At 35.8% G+C, this 16928-nt stretch overlaps 1 protein-coding gene across 7 annotated transcripts in view; it reads left to right on the top strand.

The window, feature by feature from the left end:
* The window catches only part of RBBP8 (RB binding protein 8, endonuclease), a 99429-nt gene extending 83081 nt beyond the window's left edge, over window positions 1-16348 (top strand). For 6 of the 7 annotated variants that reach the window (XM_081078771.1, XM_081078774.1, XM_081078770.1 and 3 more), the window contains 4 exons: window positions 3716-3785; window positions 8335-8431; window positions 11470-11611; window positions 13329-16348. In XM_081078771.1, coding sequence (XP_080934897.1) covers window positions 3716-3785; window positions 8335-8431; window positions 11470-11611; window positions 13329-13426 — 407 coding nt within the window. In that variant the 3' untranslated portion in view covers window positions 13427-16348. Of the gene's footprint in view, window positions 1-3715; window positions 3786-5328; window positions 6135-8334; window positions 8432-11469; window positions 11612-13328 lie in introns of those variants that run through there. The other variant, XM_081078776.1, reaches the window with a different exon arrangement.
* The last annotated feature ends 580 nt before the right edge of the window (window positions 16349-16928 follow it).

Genomic DNA, 16928 nt, shown 5'->3' with positions numbered 1-16928 from the left:
TCAAGTTCCCCTATATGTTTCACTCAGCTTCCCCTTACGTTAACATCTTATATAACCATAAAATATTCATCACAACTTGGAAATTAATCTTCATTTGATGCTATAAATTCCTTTATAACATAGGCATAAAGTTTATAAAAGTTTCAGAAACTTCTTTTTTAAGTAATAAATTAAGATTTGTAATAGAGTGAAAAGAGAAAGTTTTGCAGAAAACTCAGACCTATTTTCTGCTTGAGTGTTTTACCTTCCCAGACAAAACATTTAAATATATATACACACACGCATACATATATAATATCAGATTTCTTAAGATCTGTTTTATTAGACGCAGTAGTTTATAATGTAGAGTAGCATCTAAAAAAAGAATACTCTAAGTGAGGCTCTTAAGTAGATAATCTGAATGGAAAATTAGTTAAAATTCTTGCTAAATGTTTTATTCTTACTATGTGTAAAATGGTCAGAATTTTGAATCTTGTGCAAAGGTTATTTTGTACTGGTTTAAATGAGCACACCTTCTGCTATGGTACAGTCTGTCTTGATTATGTTTTCCTTGTGCTTCTATCAGGTTTTTAAAATGACAGACCTTAGAGTGAATGAGACCCTAACCAAAGATAGAGGACAGCGTGCTTTGCTTGCTCAGACTGTGGCAAAAACTTGATCAAGAAAATTTGTTGGCCAATCCCAAAATTTCTTCTCACTTAGCTTTTGTGGTGATGCTACACTGTTCTTTGGAACTCTGACAACTTCTTTTTTCTAAAGTATTCCAAGACCCTGTTTTTCTTACATTCATTATCTCTCATGGCTTTTATTAACCACCTCTGAAAATATGATTCCAAATCTGCATCTTTCATTTGACTTCTGATGAATCCTAGTCCTGCATTTCTTAGTATTGCTACATTTGTGTCTCTTCAGCAGCTGAAACTTAACATACCTAAGCCAAGTTCCCTTTATTTCCTACCAAGTGACTTTAAGACAATTTTATATTGTTCAGTCACCCAGGCATATAATTTAGGACTTACTGTCTATTTATTTCATTTTCTCAACCCTCATATCACAAAGTTTTACAAAATCTTCCTTCACAGGAAGTACTGTAACAAGTTTCCTGGAGGAGATCAGAAGCTCAGTTCTGGATATGTTAATACTAACTAGACAGTCAAATGGAGGTATTTAGTAGGCAATTGACATGTCAAGTTTGGACAAGAAATCCAGAATAAACAAATGATTTGCAGGACAGGAGGTCAACAAGTAGATGGTGCCTAAAGCCAGTGAAACTGAGATCACCAAAGTATTGAAAATAAATAGAAGAGAGAAGCATTTCAAGTTATGACCTCTGGGGTGTGGCAATGTTAAAAGGTCAAAGAAATGAAGAACCAGCAAAGGGAATAGATAGAGAAGGAGCTGCACCTGTGAAGTAGGAGGGAAACCAGAGTATATGGTGTTCTGGAAGCCAAGTGAAGATGCTGTTTCTGCCTATTCATTGCTCCCAGTCTCACCCTCTCTCTTCTGAATTCCAGACTTGAATCCCACTACCTACTTGACATCTTATAAGCCCTCTGAACTGAATATATTTAAATTAGAAATCTTTGTTTTTCTATCCGAATTTGATCTTCCCTGCCTTTCAGGTCTCATTAAACCTCAGTAACAATCCTCCCCATTACTAACAATAGAAATGCGAGAGTCATACTGGACTTTCTTTCTCCTCACCTTCATGCCCAGTATCCTACTGCCCTGGCTGTACTACCTCCAAAATACATTTTATGACACTTCGCTCCGTCTCTGTAGCCGTCACTCTAGTCTAAACCACTCCTCTCTCTACCTATTCTATCGCAGCCCTCCTAACTAATCTTTTTATGTCAGTTAACTTTTCCTCTCAGTTTCAGTCTCTACAGAGAATCGAAAGTAAGTTATTTTAAATGTAAATTGGATTGTATTATCTTCTTGCTTAAAAGCCCTTCAGTGTAAAGAAGATGTTTGAATGGCCAGTCAGCACATGGAAAGGTGCTCAGCATCACTGGACATCAGGGAATGAGCTGCCATTTCACACCCTCTGAAGTGGTTAACCGAAAAGACTGAGAATTCCTAGCATTAGCAAGGGTGGAGCGCAGCTGGGACGCTCGCTGCAGGTGGGAGTGTAAAATTGCAGTTTGGAAAACAGTTCAGCAGGGTTTTTTAACAGCTTTATCGAGGTTTGTCAGTTTTCTGTAAAGATAAGCATACACCTATCCTGTGACTCAACAGTTTCTCCTAGGAATACACACCCAAGAAAAATGAAAACATGTTTACAGAAAGATGTGTTCAGGAATGTACATAGCAGTGCTATTTGTAATAGCTCAAAACTGGAAACAACCCAAATGTCCATCAACAGTCTAATAAATATAAATTGTGGTATGTAATAGAATACTACTCAACCAGAAGGAGGGAACTGCTAGACTCAGCAATGTGGATGAAATCTCCAGAACTGACTGAGCGACAAAAATGCAAAAGATGAAAAAGAATACATACTATGTGATCCCATTAATATGAAGTTCTAAAACAAGTATGACTAAGCTATGGTGATAAAAATCAAGTCAGGGATTGTGGGGGAGCGGAGAGACATCAGAGAACACTCTTGTGCATGAGAAACAGTAAAATAGGAGGAAACGTTCAGGGGTGATGGACATGTACTCTGTCTTGATTTGGGTAGCAGCTACACTGCAATACACATTTGTCAAAATTCGTCATAGTAACTAAAAATCAGTGTATTTTACATGTAAATTATACCTTAATAGATTCTTTTTAAAAGTCGTCAGTGGCTTCCTACAGCACTTATAATAAAATTCAAACTCCTTTTGGCCTCCAGCGTCCTTTGTGATCTGATAACCTGCCCACCTCTCCAACCACATCCACCCCAACACCTCCCTTTCCTAGCTAAATCTCAACCACACCGGCCTTCTCTTAGCTTTTATAACAGACCAAACTTTTCTATCTGAGGACCTTTACCCAGAACATTCCCTTCTCTACCTCTTCTCTGGCTGACTTCTTGTTGTTCATCGGTTATCATCTTATGTGTTCTTGATAAGCCTTAACGGTCTGTTTCTCTCGCGGCATGTAAACTCCATGAAGACAGGAGACCTGGTCCCTCTCATTCTACACTATGTCCAGAACTTAGCACTACGCTTAGTAAATTTTGATTATTTGAAAAGATGCTAGCAGTTGGCTGCTTGAGTCTAGACACCTTGGGATGTAGGTCCATGAGCCCTAGTTCTTATTTGTCACCAGTTTTCTAATAGTATTCTCTTTATATCCTAGTTATAACCTTCATCAAGATGCATTATAAAAATCAACAGGGCTAATAAGTGAAACATACTGAAAGTTATCTTGTTGTTTGGTGATGGTAATGAGCATCTGAGTAGTTTTCTTAAAATCTAAAATATTTTGATAAAAGTCTATATAGAGACTTCCATACATAGTGTTTAAGTCTAAAATACTTTTATACATATGATTTTTATCTCTTTAGTGACTTGGAGGTAAGTGAGATAATCAGTACTCTCTTCATTATGCAGATGAAGAAAGCAAAAATTAGTTACAGAAAATTTAAACAAGTTGCCTAGGGACGGGCATAGAGTATGAAACTCAATAAAAATGGAAATTTTGGTACCTGTCCTTTTTTTTCTAAAATTAATCATTTCTCAGTAAGTTCTGCGTTCGGTTTGTGATATGCTTGTTTTGTTTATAGCTTACAGTGATAAACAAGATAAAGTCAAACAGAAAGCATTTGTGGAGCCATATTTTAAAAATGATGAAAGGTAAGTTGCTCTTGATTCATACCAGCAATGTGATTGGCAGTAAAATAGCTATCTTTGTCAGAGTGTCTCTGAATAGTTAAAATTGCTACTTTGGTTAAAATAGAATGCATATCGTTTACTCTATGACCATAACAGAAATGGAACTCAAACTCATAAAAATGACAAATTTTACAAATACAGAAATTTTTATCACCATGACCCTTTTTTTTTTTTTTTTTGACAATGGTGATAGCTGTTTTCTCTGCTTTATAACAAATATTTTATTGTGAACTTTGGGAATTTGTTTTTATTGTATACTGTAACTTTTATATAGTATAAGACTTTAAGTAGCAAGCCTTGGGTTGTGCTTCAGAATTATTTTGAGGGGTTTTTTTTGTTAAGATTTTATTGGGGGGAAAAAACAAAAGATTTTATTGGGGAAGGGGAACAGGACTTTATTGGGAAACAGTGTGTACTTCCAGGACTTTTTTTTTTTTTTTTTTCCAAGTCAAGTTGTTGTCCTTTCAACGTTAGTTGTGGAGGGTGCCATTCAGCTTCAAGTTGTTGTCCTTTCAGTCTTAGCTGTGGAGGCCGCAGCTCAGCTCCAGGTCCAGTTGCCGTTTCTAGTTGCAGGGGGCACAGCCCACCATCCCTTGCGGGACTCAAGGAATTAAACTGGCAACCTTGTGGTTGAGAGCCCATTGGCCCATGTGGGAATCGAACCGACAGCCTTCAGAGTTAGGAGCATGGAGCTCTAACCTCCTGAGCCAGCGGGCCGGACCTTTATGAGGATTTTTAAACCTTTAAAAAAAGCTTTAAGCATCTTGATTTGAACCATAATGTCACATTCTGCCTTTTATAAAAAGTTTGTAAATTCTGTAACTTTCAGTCATGTACTAGTCATTCTAGAAGTGAATTAAGGCATAGTAATTCATTCCAAAAATTTATTATGCTTTTTTTTTCTTTAAGTTAACAATGTTGGCAAATTGAGTCACTCAGTAAGCAAAGTTATACTTCTGTTTCCGTTGATAGTTTTAGAAATCTGGCAGGCCAAGATAAATTTTTTTGATGCTTGTACGACTCTAGTAGATAAGAGCTGTCATTTTGTTGCTAACTGATTCTTTTTCTTTATTTACCAGTTTTCAAAGAAATAGTATTCTAGCATCTCAAATGTGACTAGGGAGTTTTTTGTTTAAGTATCATTATGAACTCATGGATTTAAATATATTTGTTGTGTTTCAATCCTTTTCAGTTATTACCCTTATTGATACTCAAATTGTCCTATCTTTGCCCAGTGGAAGACTCTTTGAATGGATACTACGCTAGTCTTGCATAGCTTTTTTGCTTCTGGTATATAAGACGTCCTAGGCTCTCTTGTACACTGCCTGCAGTAGGCCTGGAATCCCCCATTTCTCCAGCGGCCTTCATTTCTTTTAGTGAGAAATGGTATTTAGGCCGTAGTCTGACTGCTAGAGTTGCTCATTGCAGCTGTTAGTCATTGTTTCAAGACCTTTTAGGTGGACAGAGTTAAAAATAAAGTTTGTGTTTCATTTTGTTTTTTCAGATAAGCTACACTTGTTTATACTGATAGCTCCAATTCAAGTTTAGGACTACTATTTTTTATGTGTCTCCTCTGTCACATCTGCATCTACTTTCCCAGCCACTGAAAATTCCACTTCTCAGTGCCACCAACATCATTCCTCACTTAATTTATTCTACAATACACACGTAAAACAATCTCAGAATGCAGACTATTACCAATAATGTGATTTATGAAAATGGCATAAGAGGGCCGGCCCGAGCGGTTAGAGCTCCATGCTCCTAACTCCGAAGGCTGCCGGTTCGATTCCCACATGGGCCAGTGGGCTCTCAACCACAAGCCGGTTCAACTCCTCGAGTCCCACAAGGGATGGTGGGCTGCACCCCCTGCAACTAAGATTGAACACGGCACCTTGAGCTGAGCTGCCTCCCGGATGGCTCAGTTGGTTGGAGCGCGGGCTCTGAACCCCAAGGTTGCCAGTTCAATTCCTCGAGTCCCGCAAGGGATGGTGGGCAGCGCCCCCTGCAACTAAGATTGAACACGGCACCTTGAGCTGAGCTGCCACTGAGCTCCCTGATGGCTTAGTTGGTTGGAGCGCGTCCTCTCAACCACAAGGTTGCCAGTTCAACTCCCGCAAGGGACGGTGGGCTGTGCCCCCTACAACTAGCAACAGCAACTGGACCTGGAGCTGAGCTGTGCCCTCCACAACTAAGACTGAAAGGACAACAACTTGAAGCTGAACGTGATTGAAAAGACAACAATTTGACTTGGAAAAAAGTCCTGGAAGTACACACTGTTTCCCAATAAAGTCCCGTTTCCCTTCCCCAATTAAAAAACAAAAAAGTTAAAAAAAAATGGTGTAAGACTTTTTATGTGTGTTTTTGTCCTTAAGATACATCCTATGAGAAATACACAGTCAGATCACTGTGTTTTAAGGTCACGTAGGATCATTATTTTCGGTGTAGTTACACCACCAATTCAGTACCCAGGTTTGTTTTACTTTGGTTTTGATTTTTCAGGAATATTTTTTTCTTTTTATCTTTAATTCCTGTTTAAAATTAGGTAAATTATGTACATGGGCTAGAAAACAAGGTATATTCAGATACGTCTAACTTCTTATCTGTTAATTTCCTATCCCCAAAAGTAACCATTTGTTAAAAGTTCATGGTTTTCCATCCATTTAAAAAAGTTAAAACCAAAATTTTATCTACATATATCTACATAGATGTAGGTAGTCACACTCTCTTCCCTTGGACAAATGGTAGAATGCTTTATATCTACTTTGCTTTTTTCATTTAACTACATATCCTGGAAATCACTCATAGATAGTATATAGTGCTTTCCTCATTTCTTAGTTTCATACATTGTTTGTACCATAGTTTATTCTCAGCAGTGGACATTTATTTGGGTTGGTTACAGTTATGCTGTCATGCATAATGCTGCATTGAATAGCATTGTGCATTCTCTTTTCAAATTTTTGCCTGTGCATTTTTGGGATAGATTTCTAGAAGTAAGACTGCAGGCTAGAAACTGTCATTTCACATGTTTCATATTAGAGGTTCACTAACTTTTTTAAAAAATATGAGTAATTTTATTTATTTGGATAAATAAAACTGAAATCATTTGAGATAGGTGGAGATGCAGGCGGTGGATAAAGGTGTAGGAGTTACTGATTCCTTTCCACACTGAGAATAGTAGCAAACCCTGGAAGATGAGTTGTGTTATGTCAGGGACATGAAACTTAGTAACCTTTTAAGGGATGCTTTGGGGTCTCTACAGATGCCAGTCTACTCGTTCTTTCCCTGCTGCATTATAGTACACACAGAAGCAGAATAGACAGGGATGTGGCCAAATTGCATTCTACATAAGCTTAAGATTCCGTAACTGTGAAAGAAAATATAGTTATGGCAATATATTTTACCTGTCCTTTCTTGGTCTCCCTTTTTTAATTCACAGATTACTCCTGAGTTGAGAGTTCTTGACTTTATGCACAAAAGAGGCCTATAACCTCATAGACTTTCAAATAGAGCAATTAAGGCTTTCTTTCTTTCTTTTTTTTTTTTCCAACTTCATTAAGGCTTTCTTTTGAAGGAAAGTGCATGCTATCTTGAGGGTAATGAGATCAAAATACCTCAAGCAATATATAGGTCACCAGCGAGTCATTATAAAAATCACTTTTTGTGAGTTGGACTGTTTAACTTCCTGGGGGATGTTTCTGTTATTAAAAATATGTATATGCCATCACATAATTATTTACCTATCTTATAAGTTTGGATTTTTTTTCTCTATTGGGTTTTTTTAAAAGGATACAAGTATATTAATTTTAAAAAATGGTCTGTGCTTCCTGATGGCTTTTTCTTCTCAAAGTACTCTATCCCTCTTTAATCCATACCTCAGTGGTTTTGACCCTTCTGAGGTTTCCAGTGGTTCACATAGGATCTGATCCAGTCAAAGACAAGTGTAAATGACAATTTTCCCTAATATTTTGAAGAATTCAGGGTGGATGGAAGCAGCATAATGAATTTTTAGAGAAAATAGCATATGGCATAAGAAACAGATGAATCTGTTCTTTGGCAGGAGTATCTTAGCCCTGAAATATGGGTTCTTAGTTCTAGAAAAATGAGTTAACAGAGGCAGTATACTCTTTCCTGGTTATGTAATATAATACTAATCCCTTAGTTTAATAATACAGTATTCCTTTTTAATTAGACTTTTATATTTTACTTCCTAACCTAATTATTTTCAGCTAATCAGAGATGAAAATAGAAAGTAGTAGTTACTTTTCAGAGAAAAATATCCATAAAAATACCTCACATATAGTAGGCTTAGTAAATATTGACTGAAAAATGAAAGGAGAAACATTTATTTTTCTAACATACTGAATAAGCATTTAAAATAAAGTGAATGGATGTTTTGGTATTATATCTCTCCTGAACTCTCACCTATGTTAATTTAAAACCCAAACCAAAGATCTTTGTAGTAACAAATAGATTAATTTTAAATTTAATTTATTCCCCCCTCCCCCCCAAGAGAGACTGGCTTACAAAACTTTCCTCATATTGAGGTGGTTCGGAAAAAAGAAGAGAGGAGAAAATTGCTCGGACACACATGCAAGGAATGTGAAATTGTAAGTACTACTATAAATACTGTTCAATTGGGTTTTTTTAAAGTATGGCTTCATAGGTCATAAATTCATGGTTTAAAAAATCATTGATACAAGCCATATTTGTATCTGGGAACCTAGTTTGAGCCAGGAATAACAGAATGAATAAAGTATATACTGGCTAGAACATGAGAGATATAAATAGATATAAAGGAAAGCCCTCAATTTCTCTTAGATTTTTATTAAGGAAATCTGGAGTCTAACCACAAGTTCTTATTAGAGCCTTAAGACGTTTGTGCCATTTTTCTTTTCCATATTTATTTGTATTTCTTTTAATTTTTTCTCCTGAGTTATGTTACAGCAAGACTCTCATATATATACTATTTGGGGGGAATTTTGACATTTTAATAGGAAACTTTACTATAACATTTATTACTCATACTAGCACTCTTGGGAAATGAGATATACTCTTAATACTCTAAGTAATAGGTATAACCATAGGCTCTTTTTTTCTCCAAACATTTTCCTTTCTAAAAAAAATGTAATGTATATACTCTATTTCATCCTTAGAACACAATTATATTTTCCTTTTATACATTGGCTGTCTTGGATAATACAATTATAATATATAGATAGCATTATATTGTCCTTTTACTAAATAGTTGCAGGCAAGTTCTGTGTTCTTAAAACATACTGTTTTTATTCCCTATTATTCATTAGCTATCAGGTGCCTGCTTCCAGCAATTTACTTCCCTTTTCAAATTTTCTTTTTAACAAACATAAGCTAGAAAATTTGATAACCAAGCACATTCAAGTTAGATGTGAATAGATTACCATACAGGTAAGCATCTGATGAGAAGTGTGCTCTCACGCACTAACAGTGGGAGTGTAACTTGGCGTCACTATTTTGGAAAGCAGTTTAGCAATACAAACAAAACGTCCTATATCATGAGTTTTCATAACACAGATTGAATGTATCATGTTTTCTTAACTAAGAAACACGGTCTGTACTAAATAAACCTCCAGTTTTTAGTTACAACCATAACTCTTTAAAATCTGAAACTACTCTGACCAATTAGTAAAAAGCTCTTTTGCTAGAAGCACTGTTAATTTGCTTTCCTTCTCTCAGGAATCATTTCCTATGCTATTAACTAATCTCTGAAAAACGTTTCAGACATTTTATTCCGTTTTTCAGTTGTTTTAAGGTAGGACGGTAAATCTGTTCCCTGTTACTCCCTCATGAGCAGGAGTGAAAGTGCCAGTCCCATGTATTTAAATATTATCTATGTGCTTATGGTTCCCATTAATTTATCCCATTGCCTATTCCAAATGTGGAATGTGGAATACACATGTGGATGTAAACAGTCATCACAAATTTCACATGTCCAAAAGCAAACATACTTCTACCTTCGCTTCTCAGGCCTCTGAGTCTCCTACATGTCCATTCTTCTAGTTGTTTAAAACAAAAATCTTGTAGTTACCCTCTACTCTTTTCTTTCGTGTCTCAATAACTGATCTATCAGCAAATCCTTATTGATTGTGCCTTCAAAAGATACCCCATTTCTAGCTACGCATTATCTCCACCATTAAACCCCTAGAACAAGACACCATTTCATCTGATTTGGACTATTGAAATAGCTTCTAAGTGCCGTCCTTGTGTTTGTTTGTTTATTAATAAACAATTTTTTAGAGCAGTTGTCGGTTCACAGCAAAATTGAGCAGAAGGTACAGAGAGTTCCTATGTACCCCTATTCCCATTCTTTTCTTTTCATTCTTGTCTCTTCACAAGTAATTGCAACACAGGAATGAATGGATGTTTTTTTCCTAGTGATCTTTTTAGAATGAAAGTTAAATCATGTCACACCTCTACTCCAAACTTAAATGTCTTCTCATCTCACTAAGAAATAGAATCTAAAGTCCTTCTCAAGGACAGCAGACTCTGGCACCCCACTTTTTCTCTGACTTCATCTTCAGCCATTCTCCCACTTGCTCACCGTTACAGCCACACAGCTACATTGTTTTTGAATATGTTGTCATTTGGTGGCTGTGTTTCCCTAATATTAATTGATAATATTAATTAATTAATTAATTAATAATGTTAATTAATTAATAATATTAATTGAGATGAGGGCACCCCATCTCAGTTCCAGGCTAAAGTGATGAAGCCTTCTTATACTCACGGCAATGAGAATGATGAAAAAGACACCCTCCAAAAAAAGTTATTTCAGAGATACTCTAGTATGAAAATCCTTTACTTCATATTTAAATTCAAGTCCTAAGTCTGCCACTTTCAATGATAGCTTTGGTAAATTACCACTTTAATTTCCAGTTTCTCAACTGTAACATGGAATTAACTAGATTGTGTGGTCCTGTATCTGTGTTCTGTTAAACTTTACATTACTGCTTTTTTTTTCTTTCAAGGTCTAGAGCTTGAAGACCTGTACAGTGTTTACATAGAAGTTTTTTCCTTGTTTGCATTACGTTTAGGTTCTTTATGATTGCAGTTGCAAGAAGTAATATGCTTTTGATAATGATTGATAAGTACAGATTAAGGGGGAATTAATGAAGCCTATGACATTAAAGCTAAACTTCTATTTTTAAAAACTAGAGATAGGAAAATTACTTCAAAACACACATTATATCCAAATAATTGAGAAAAGTGCTATTCAAAGTGCATTTTTACTGGTCTGACAAAGATGAAGAGTTTGCACTGGTATATAAATCAACTACATCATTAAGCACACTGTAAAGAACAGCAGGCTTTTCTTTGTTCATTGTAAGACTTTATTGAGGAAGGAAGCAGTATGTTGATTTACATTGTAATACAAGCTCCTTTTCTCATTTTGTGAAGCAGACATTTCACAGACCAGCACTAATTACTACTAGTAAGTAATTAATAGTATTATCATCAGGAAGTATTAAGTTTTCTGAGTTGGCCTAATACTTCTTTAATCAATAGCTTTCTTAGCTTCAAGTTTTAATCAGTAATCAAGTTTATAATCATTAATCATAACATTCCATTTTTACTCCTAAATGAAAAACTTACCTGTTTTTATTATTAGTATTATGCAGATATTCCAGCAGAAGAAAGAGAAAAGAAGTTGGCTTCCTGTTCAAGACACCGATTCCGCTACATTCCACCCAACACACCAGAGAATTTCTGGGAAATTGGTTTTCCTTCTACTCAGACTTGTGAGGAAAGAGGTGCGAGTATAGATTATAACATTTTGGAATTAATTTTTTTTAATACTGTATGTACCCAATTCTAACTTTCTCTCATGGCTCTTTACCTTCTGCTGCAAGTTGGGTGCTAGTTTTGTGTCATAAAAACAAATTCCTAAAGATAAAAGGCTTACCTGCAGCTCTTCAGGTAATTTTATTGTAATCAGAGGAATTTTATTGTAACCTAAGGTTGTTTATAATCAGTTTAGCGTGATTGTATGTGCATTATCTTGGTTTTTCATTCAAATTTCAGAAAGTTATTTCTCTTTCATGGTATAATCAAATGACTTTTAATAAAATAAATAACCTTACAAAAGTTGCCAGTAAAGTTATATTGTTAAAAAAAAAAAGAGCATCTTCTTTTTTTAAAGCTGTCCCAGTTTTCTTTTTTTTCCTTTTTCTTTTTTAAATTTATATTGGGGAACGGTGTGTTTCTCCAGGGCCCATCAGCTCCAAGTTTTTGTCCTTCAATCTAGTTGTGGAGGGCGCAGCTCAGCTCCAAGTCCATTCGCCGTTTTCAATGTTTAGTTGTAGGGGGCGCAGCCCACCATTCTATGTGGGAATTAAACTGGCAGCCTTGTTGTTGAGAGCTCGTGCTCTAACCTTAAACTGAGCTATCCAGCCACCCCCAAAAAGGGCATCTTTTTAGAGTGACTACTCTGAATTTTAGGTTTTAAAACCTCATTTACCCAGAATGCTGGGTATTTTTAAACAATACATGAGTAAAAAGGACTTTCGTTTGTTAGTTTGTTTGGAAGATTGTTGACATGCGTCTAGCTCCTTCAAATATGGCACTTAATATTTAATATAATTTGAGAATATATGCAACTTGAGAGCTCCATATATTTAGTGGTAAGATAGTTTTCCCACAAGATGCAGTCTTTGACAGCCATTGCTGTATTTCCACTTCTGCCATTACCACGCTGGATTAAGTCCTCTTTGACATGATATCTCAGCCTGGGCATCAAACAGAACTAGGACAATCTGGATGCAGCCTGTGTTTGCACCACTAATGTGGCCCAGGGGTGTGGCAGGGCACAGTCCTCCCCGCAAACTACATGGTTGGACACACCTTCAGAGAATTGAATAGTCTGAAGAATATAGGGGCATGTCATATCATGAAATTACTACTACAAAAAGTCTTTTCTTTTTGTTAATTTTTGTGCAACTTTTCTAACCTAAACTCCTTCAAAATAAAATTCTTTTAAAAATGTCTTTCTGATAAGCACCTGGAATTTATCATAATGGTAAAGAGTTTGTGTTTAGCCATTGACCCCATTGCAACCCATGGGAGGGCAGAGGAGGAAAGTGCGTAAGAGCTCTGGTGTGGGAGTTAGACAGATGTTGGGCAAGATCCCAGCTCTTCCTCTTCCTAGCTTTGATGACTTGAGTGATTTAACTTCCCTGGGTCTTCATTACCTCATCTGTGAAATAGGTATAAGTGGAAGCTACTTCAAAGGAATGTGAGTATTATCTGAGCTAATGTATGCAATACGTCTGATAAATGTTTGCTGCTATCGTTAGTATAAACCTGGCAACTGACGCTAAGTAGTAAAATCATTCATTAGCATCACTCAGCTAATAATCGGAAGAATCATGTAAACTTAGAAGGCATGAAATAAGACACGTTTACTGGCTGTATGCTGAAGCAAATGTATGCTGCAAATATAATCTTTTAAATTTGTCCTTTGTTTTTCAGGTTACATTAAGGAAGATCTTCATCCTTGTCCTCGTCCAAAGAGACGGCAGCCTTACAATGCGATTTTTTCTCCGAAAGGAAAGGAACAGAAGACATAGATGTTAGAGCAAAACAGGCTAGAGAACAATGTTGTTTCTTTTTAGTTATTTATAGCTAAAGTTGGTATTAAAAACACTGATTTTTTTTTAATCTTCTGTAAACTGATTTATAAATGATTTTTCTATGGAAAATGTTTTTAAATGGCATTTACTCACCACACAAACGACTATTTAAAATGTGGATAAGTGAATGTTGTATTTTCTTGCTTTTGCACCATTAAAACAATAAGGTGCTCTCATTTTGCACTCTAACTTAAGAGTTGTGTATCTGCTTTATTTGGTATAACCTAATTACAATTTTGAAAATAATGATAGTTACAGTCTGTGATTTGTTGCCCTTGAGAGCTTTACTTTTTACTCCGCCTGCCTTTGGTATTAGGTTGGTGCAAAAGTAATTGCAGTTTTTGCAATTATTTTTAACCTTTTAAACTTTTTTTTGGTGCAATTACTTTTGCACCACCCTAATATTTACATTCAGCGTGACTGACTTCATGTTAATCATTACAAATTTTCATTCTGTTCATCAGTTGCTCTTCTGTAGGTTATTCCAATGTCTGACATTTAAGTCTTTTTTTTAAAGACCTACTTTTAATAGTCCTTTTTAACTTTCCATCTTTTTTCTTTTATTGACTTGAAATGAGATACTACTCTAGTATATTCCTTTCAAGGTGACCACAAATACCCACTTTTTATCCTTTCACATGTAATACAAATTAACATCATCCTCTGATCTAATCCTAATATACCAGCTTTCACATGTTTTCTTTTCATTATACTTTTTTTTTTTCTTTCTGGTGCAGCTTTCAAGCTGAATTGGTTGAGTTCTCTGCCCATGTGTGCAACTTTAATTGTACTTCTGGATTGACTAACATTATGAACTTCCAATTTGGCAACAAAATAGGTTTCTCTACTTAGCAAACTTTCTGTTCCTTTAGGATTTAGTGTCCGAGTCATTAAGGTGACTGACCACATCTGTGTCACCTTTTTATAGTGGTCTTTTTTGTGTATTCCTGGAATCCATATCTTGATAGTATTACATAAGCAGGAGTCCATGAGACACTGAATGGAATGCCTCACTAAAATCTAAATAATCACATAGATAAAACCTTTACTTTTCAGAGTTCCTAAAATTCTCTTTGCTTAGTCTTGTTTTTCTCATTGATCAAGGTTCTTAATGTGAATAAACAACAGCAGTTTGTGGTCTCACAGAGAGGATCAGAAAAGAAATCACCTGTGTTGAGTAATCTACTGTATGTCACATCCCCTATGTACATTGTTTGGCTCTGACTGTGCTTCTGAATTTTACAGCCCTATCATAGTTTCTATTCAGCATTTTTCTTCCCTTCCCAAATTGTTTATCCTGTTTGATTTTTGTTCTCTGCTGGCAGTCATCTAATCTCTCCAAAATAATAGCAGCCATTCATAGGTCACTCGCTTTATGCCAGGAACTGTTTTGTTCTTCATATTGAGTTTTCTCTTTTAATCCTTAAATCTTATGAATTTATGTATCAGCTTAACATTAAGCTGCCAAAAGTGGATCCAAGAAACAGTTAAAACAACAAATGAGAGGTTTTATTTTTCTCACATTAAAAAGTGGAGGTCGGCAGTCCAAGGCTCCATGATGCCCTCATGGGCCCAAATTTCTCTAGCTTTCTGCTATTTCATATTCTGTATGTGGCCTTCATCCTTGAAAGTATAAAATAATTAGGCCACCTCTTCTATCATCTCCATGTTCTAGACAGGAAGAAGGGAAAGGAAAAAGAACAAAAGCACACATCATTTGTTTTTGTTTCTCTTTAAAAAGTTTTCCAGAAGGCCCCACCTCATAACTTCCTCTATTTCTCAATGGCCAGAATTGTCACTTGGCTACCTCTAATACCTGAGAGAGAAAATTAGAGCCCAGTATTGCATAATTCCAGAATCAGAGCTTATATCTACTATATAGTATAGTGCTTTTAATTTTAAAGGCCAGGAGATTGAGAGAAACCTGGATTTGAACAGAGTATGACAGGATGTGCAGTTAAAGCTATATATCTCCAATGGATTCTGCTTTTTTAAAGGCGGGCTAAGCAGAGACAGCAAGAAATTGCCTACCTGATAGTAGCTTGATAGCGACCCAACCCTTATTAACTAGCATTTTGCATTTTTCACTTCATTCTCAGTCACCCAGTATGAAGTTGGGTAGATGTCTCTCTCCCTTTTTATCAGCTCTCGACTAGTTCTTGACTTTTATGAAGTCCTGAAATGGACACTATTTTAAAAACACTTGAGTTAGAAGATGTTATTTCAATGCAGTTGAGTTAGAAGGATGTATTTAAATGCAAAACTAAAGTATATGACACATAATACACTCAAGCTTTTTTAAAAAAGATATATATAAATGGCTCTATTCATTTGTAAAGTATTATTATACATGTTAAACAATATTTTCATATGAATATATGTCAATCACTGTTTATATATGATTATATATAGTTTCAGGTTGCCTGTGAGCTTTTTAAAGTTGAAGACTTCTGATTTAATCTTTGAAAGCATTCAAAACCTTATGTCAGACTTAACATTTGAGTAACACCTTCCTGCCTTTAAACAATCAGGTATTTTGATTAAACCATTTGAAACCTAAGATTATCAAAAGCAGCAATTTACATGGGTTAATCACAGGGCCAAATGTATATAGAAGAAATAACTACTTTGAAAGCAAAATGAAACAGAATATTCCCTAACACTTTTCGTTATAGTGAAAGTCCAACTAGAAAGGCTGCTGTTTATAGTCTCAATGTATTAGTAACTCAGTTTAAACTGCATCTAGCATATATATTCAGAAATGCAGGGCCGGCCCGGTGGCTCAGGCAGTTGGAGCTCCATGCTCCTCATGCTGAAGGGTGCCGGTTCGATTCCCACATGGGCCAGTGGGTTCTCAACCACAAGGTTGCCGGTTCGACTCCCACAAGGGATGGTGGGCTGCGCCTCCTGCAACTAACAGTGGTAACTAACTGGACCTGGAGCTGAGCTGCGCCCTCCGCAACTAAGATTGAAAGGACAACAACTTGACTTGGAAAAAGACCTGGAAGTACAGTGTTTCCCAATAAAGTCTTGTTCCCCTTAAAAATAAATAAATAAATAAAAAATATATATATATATAAATGCATAGAGAACATTCTTAGGTCCTCTAAAAGAAATAACTTGGAAATACTGCAAAGATTCCTCATAGTCCTTAATTCGTAATTCATTCACAAAAAAGGAATAGTATTACATAAACCAAATACTAATAAATTTATTTAACATTTATCAAGCACTTCACCAGGCACAATGCTAAATACAATATCATGTTCAGGCAAAAGTTGGGAGATTTTCTCCAAAGGAGCAAGCTTTTAAAAAAACACACACCTAAGAATCTTATTCTGTTATCCCTGACAACCTAACAAGCATGAATTTAATTTTGAAAAGTGTCTCTTCAGAAATAAACATTTGAAATATAAACACCATCCAGCTGTCTGTTCGC

The sequence above is a fragment of the Rhinolophus hipposideros genome, assembly GCF_964194185.1.
Source record: "Rhinolophus hipposideros genome assembly, chromosome: 17".
Classification (NCBI taxonomy): Eukaryota; Metazoa; Chordata; class Mammalia; order Chiroptera; family Rhinolophidae; genus Rhinolophus; species Rhinolophus hipposideros.
Note: the sequence above shows the minus strand (reverse complement) of the source record. Positions and strands in the feature narration are given on the sequence as shown.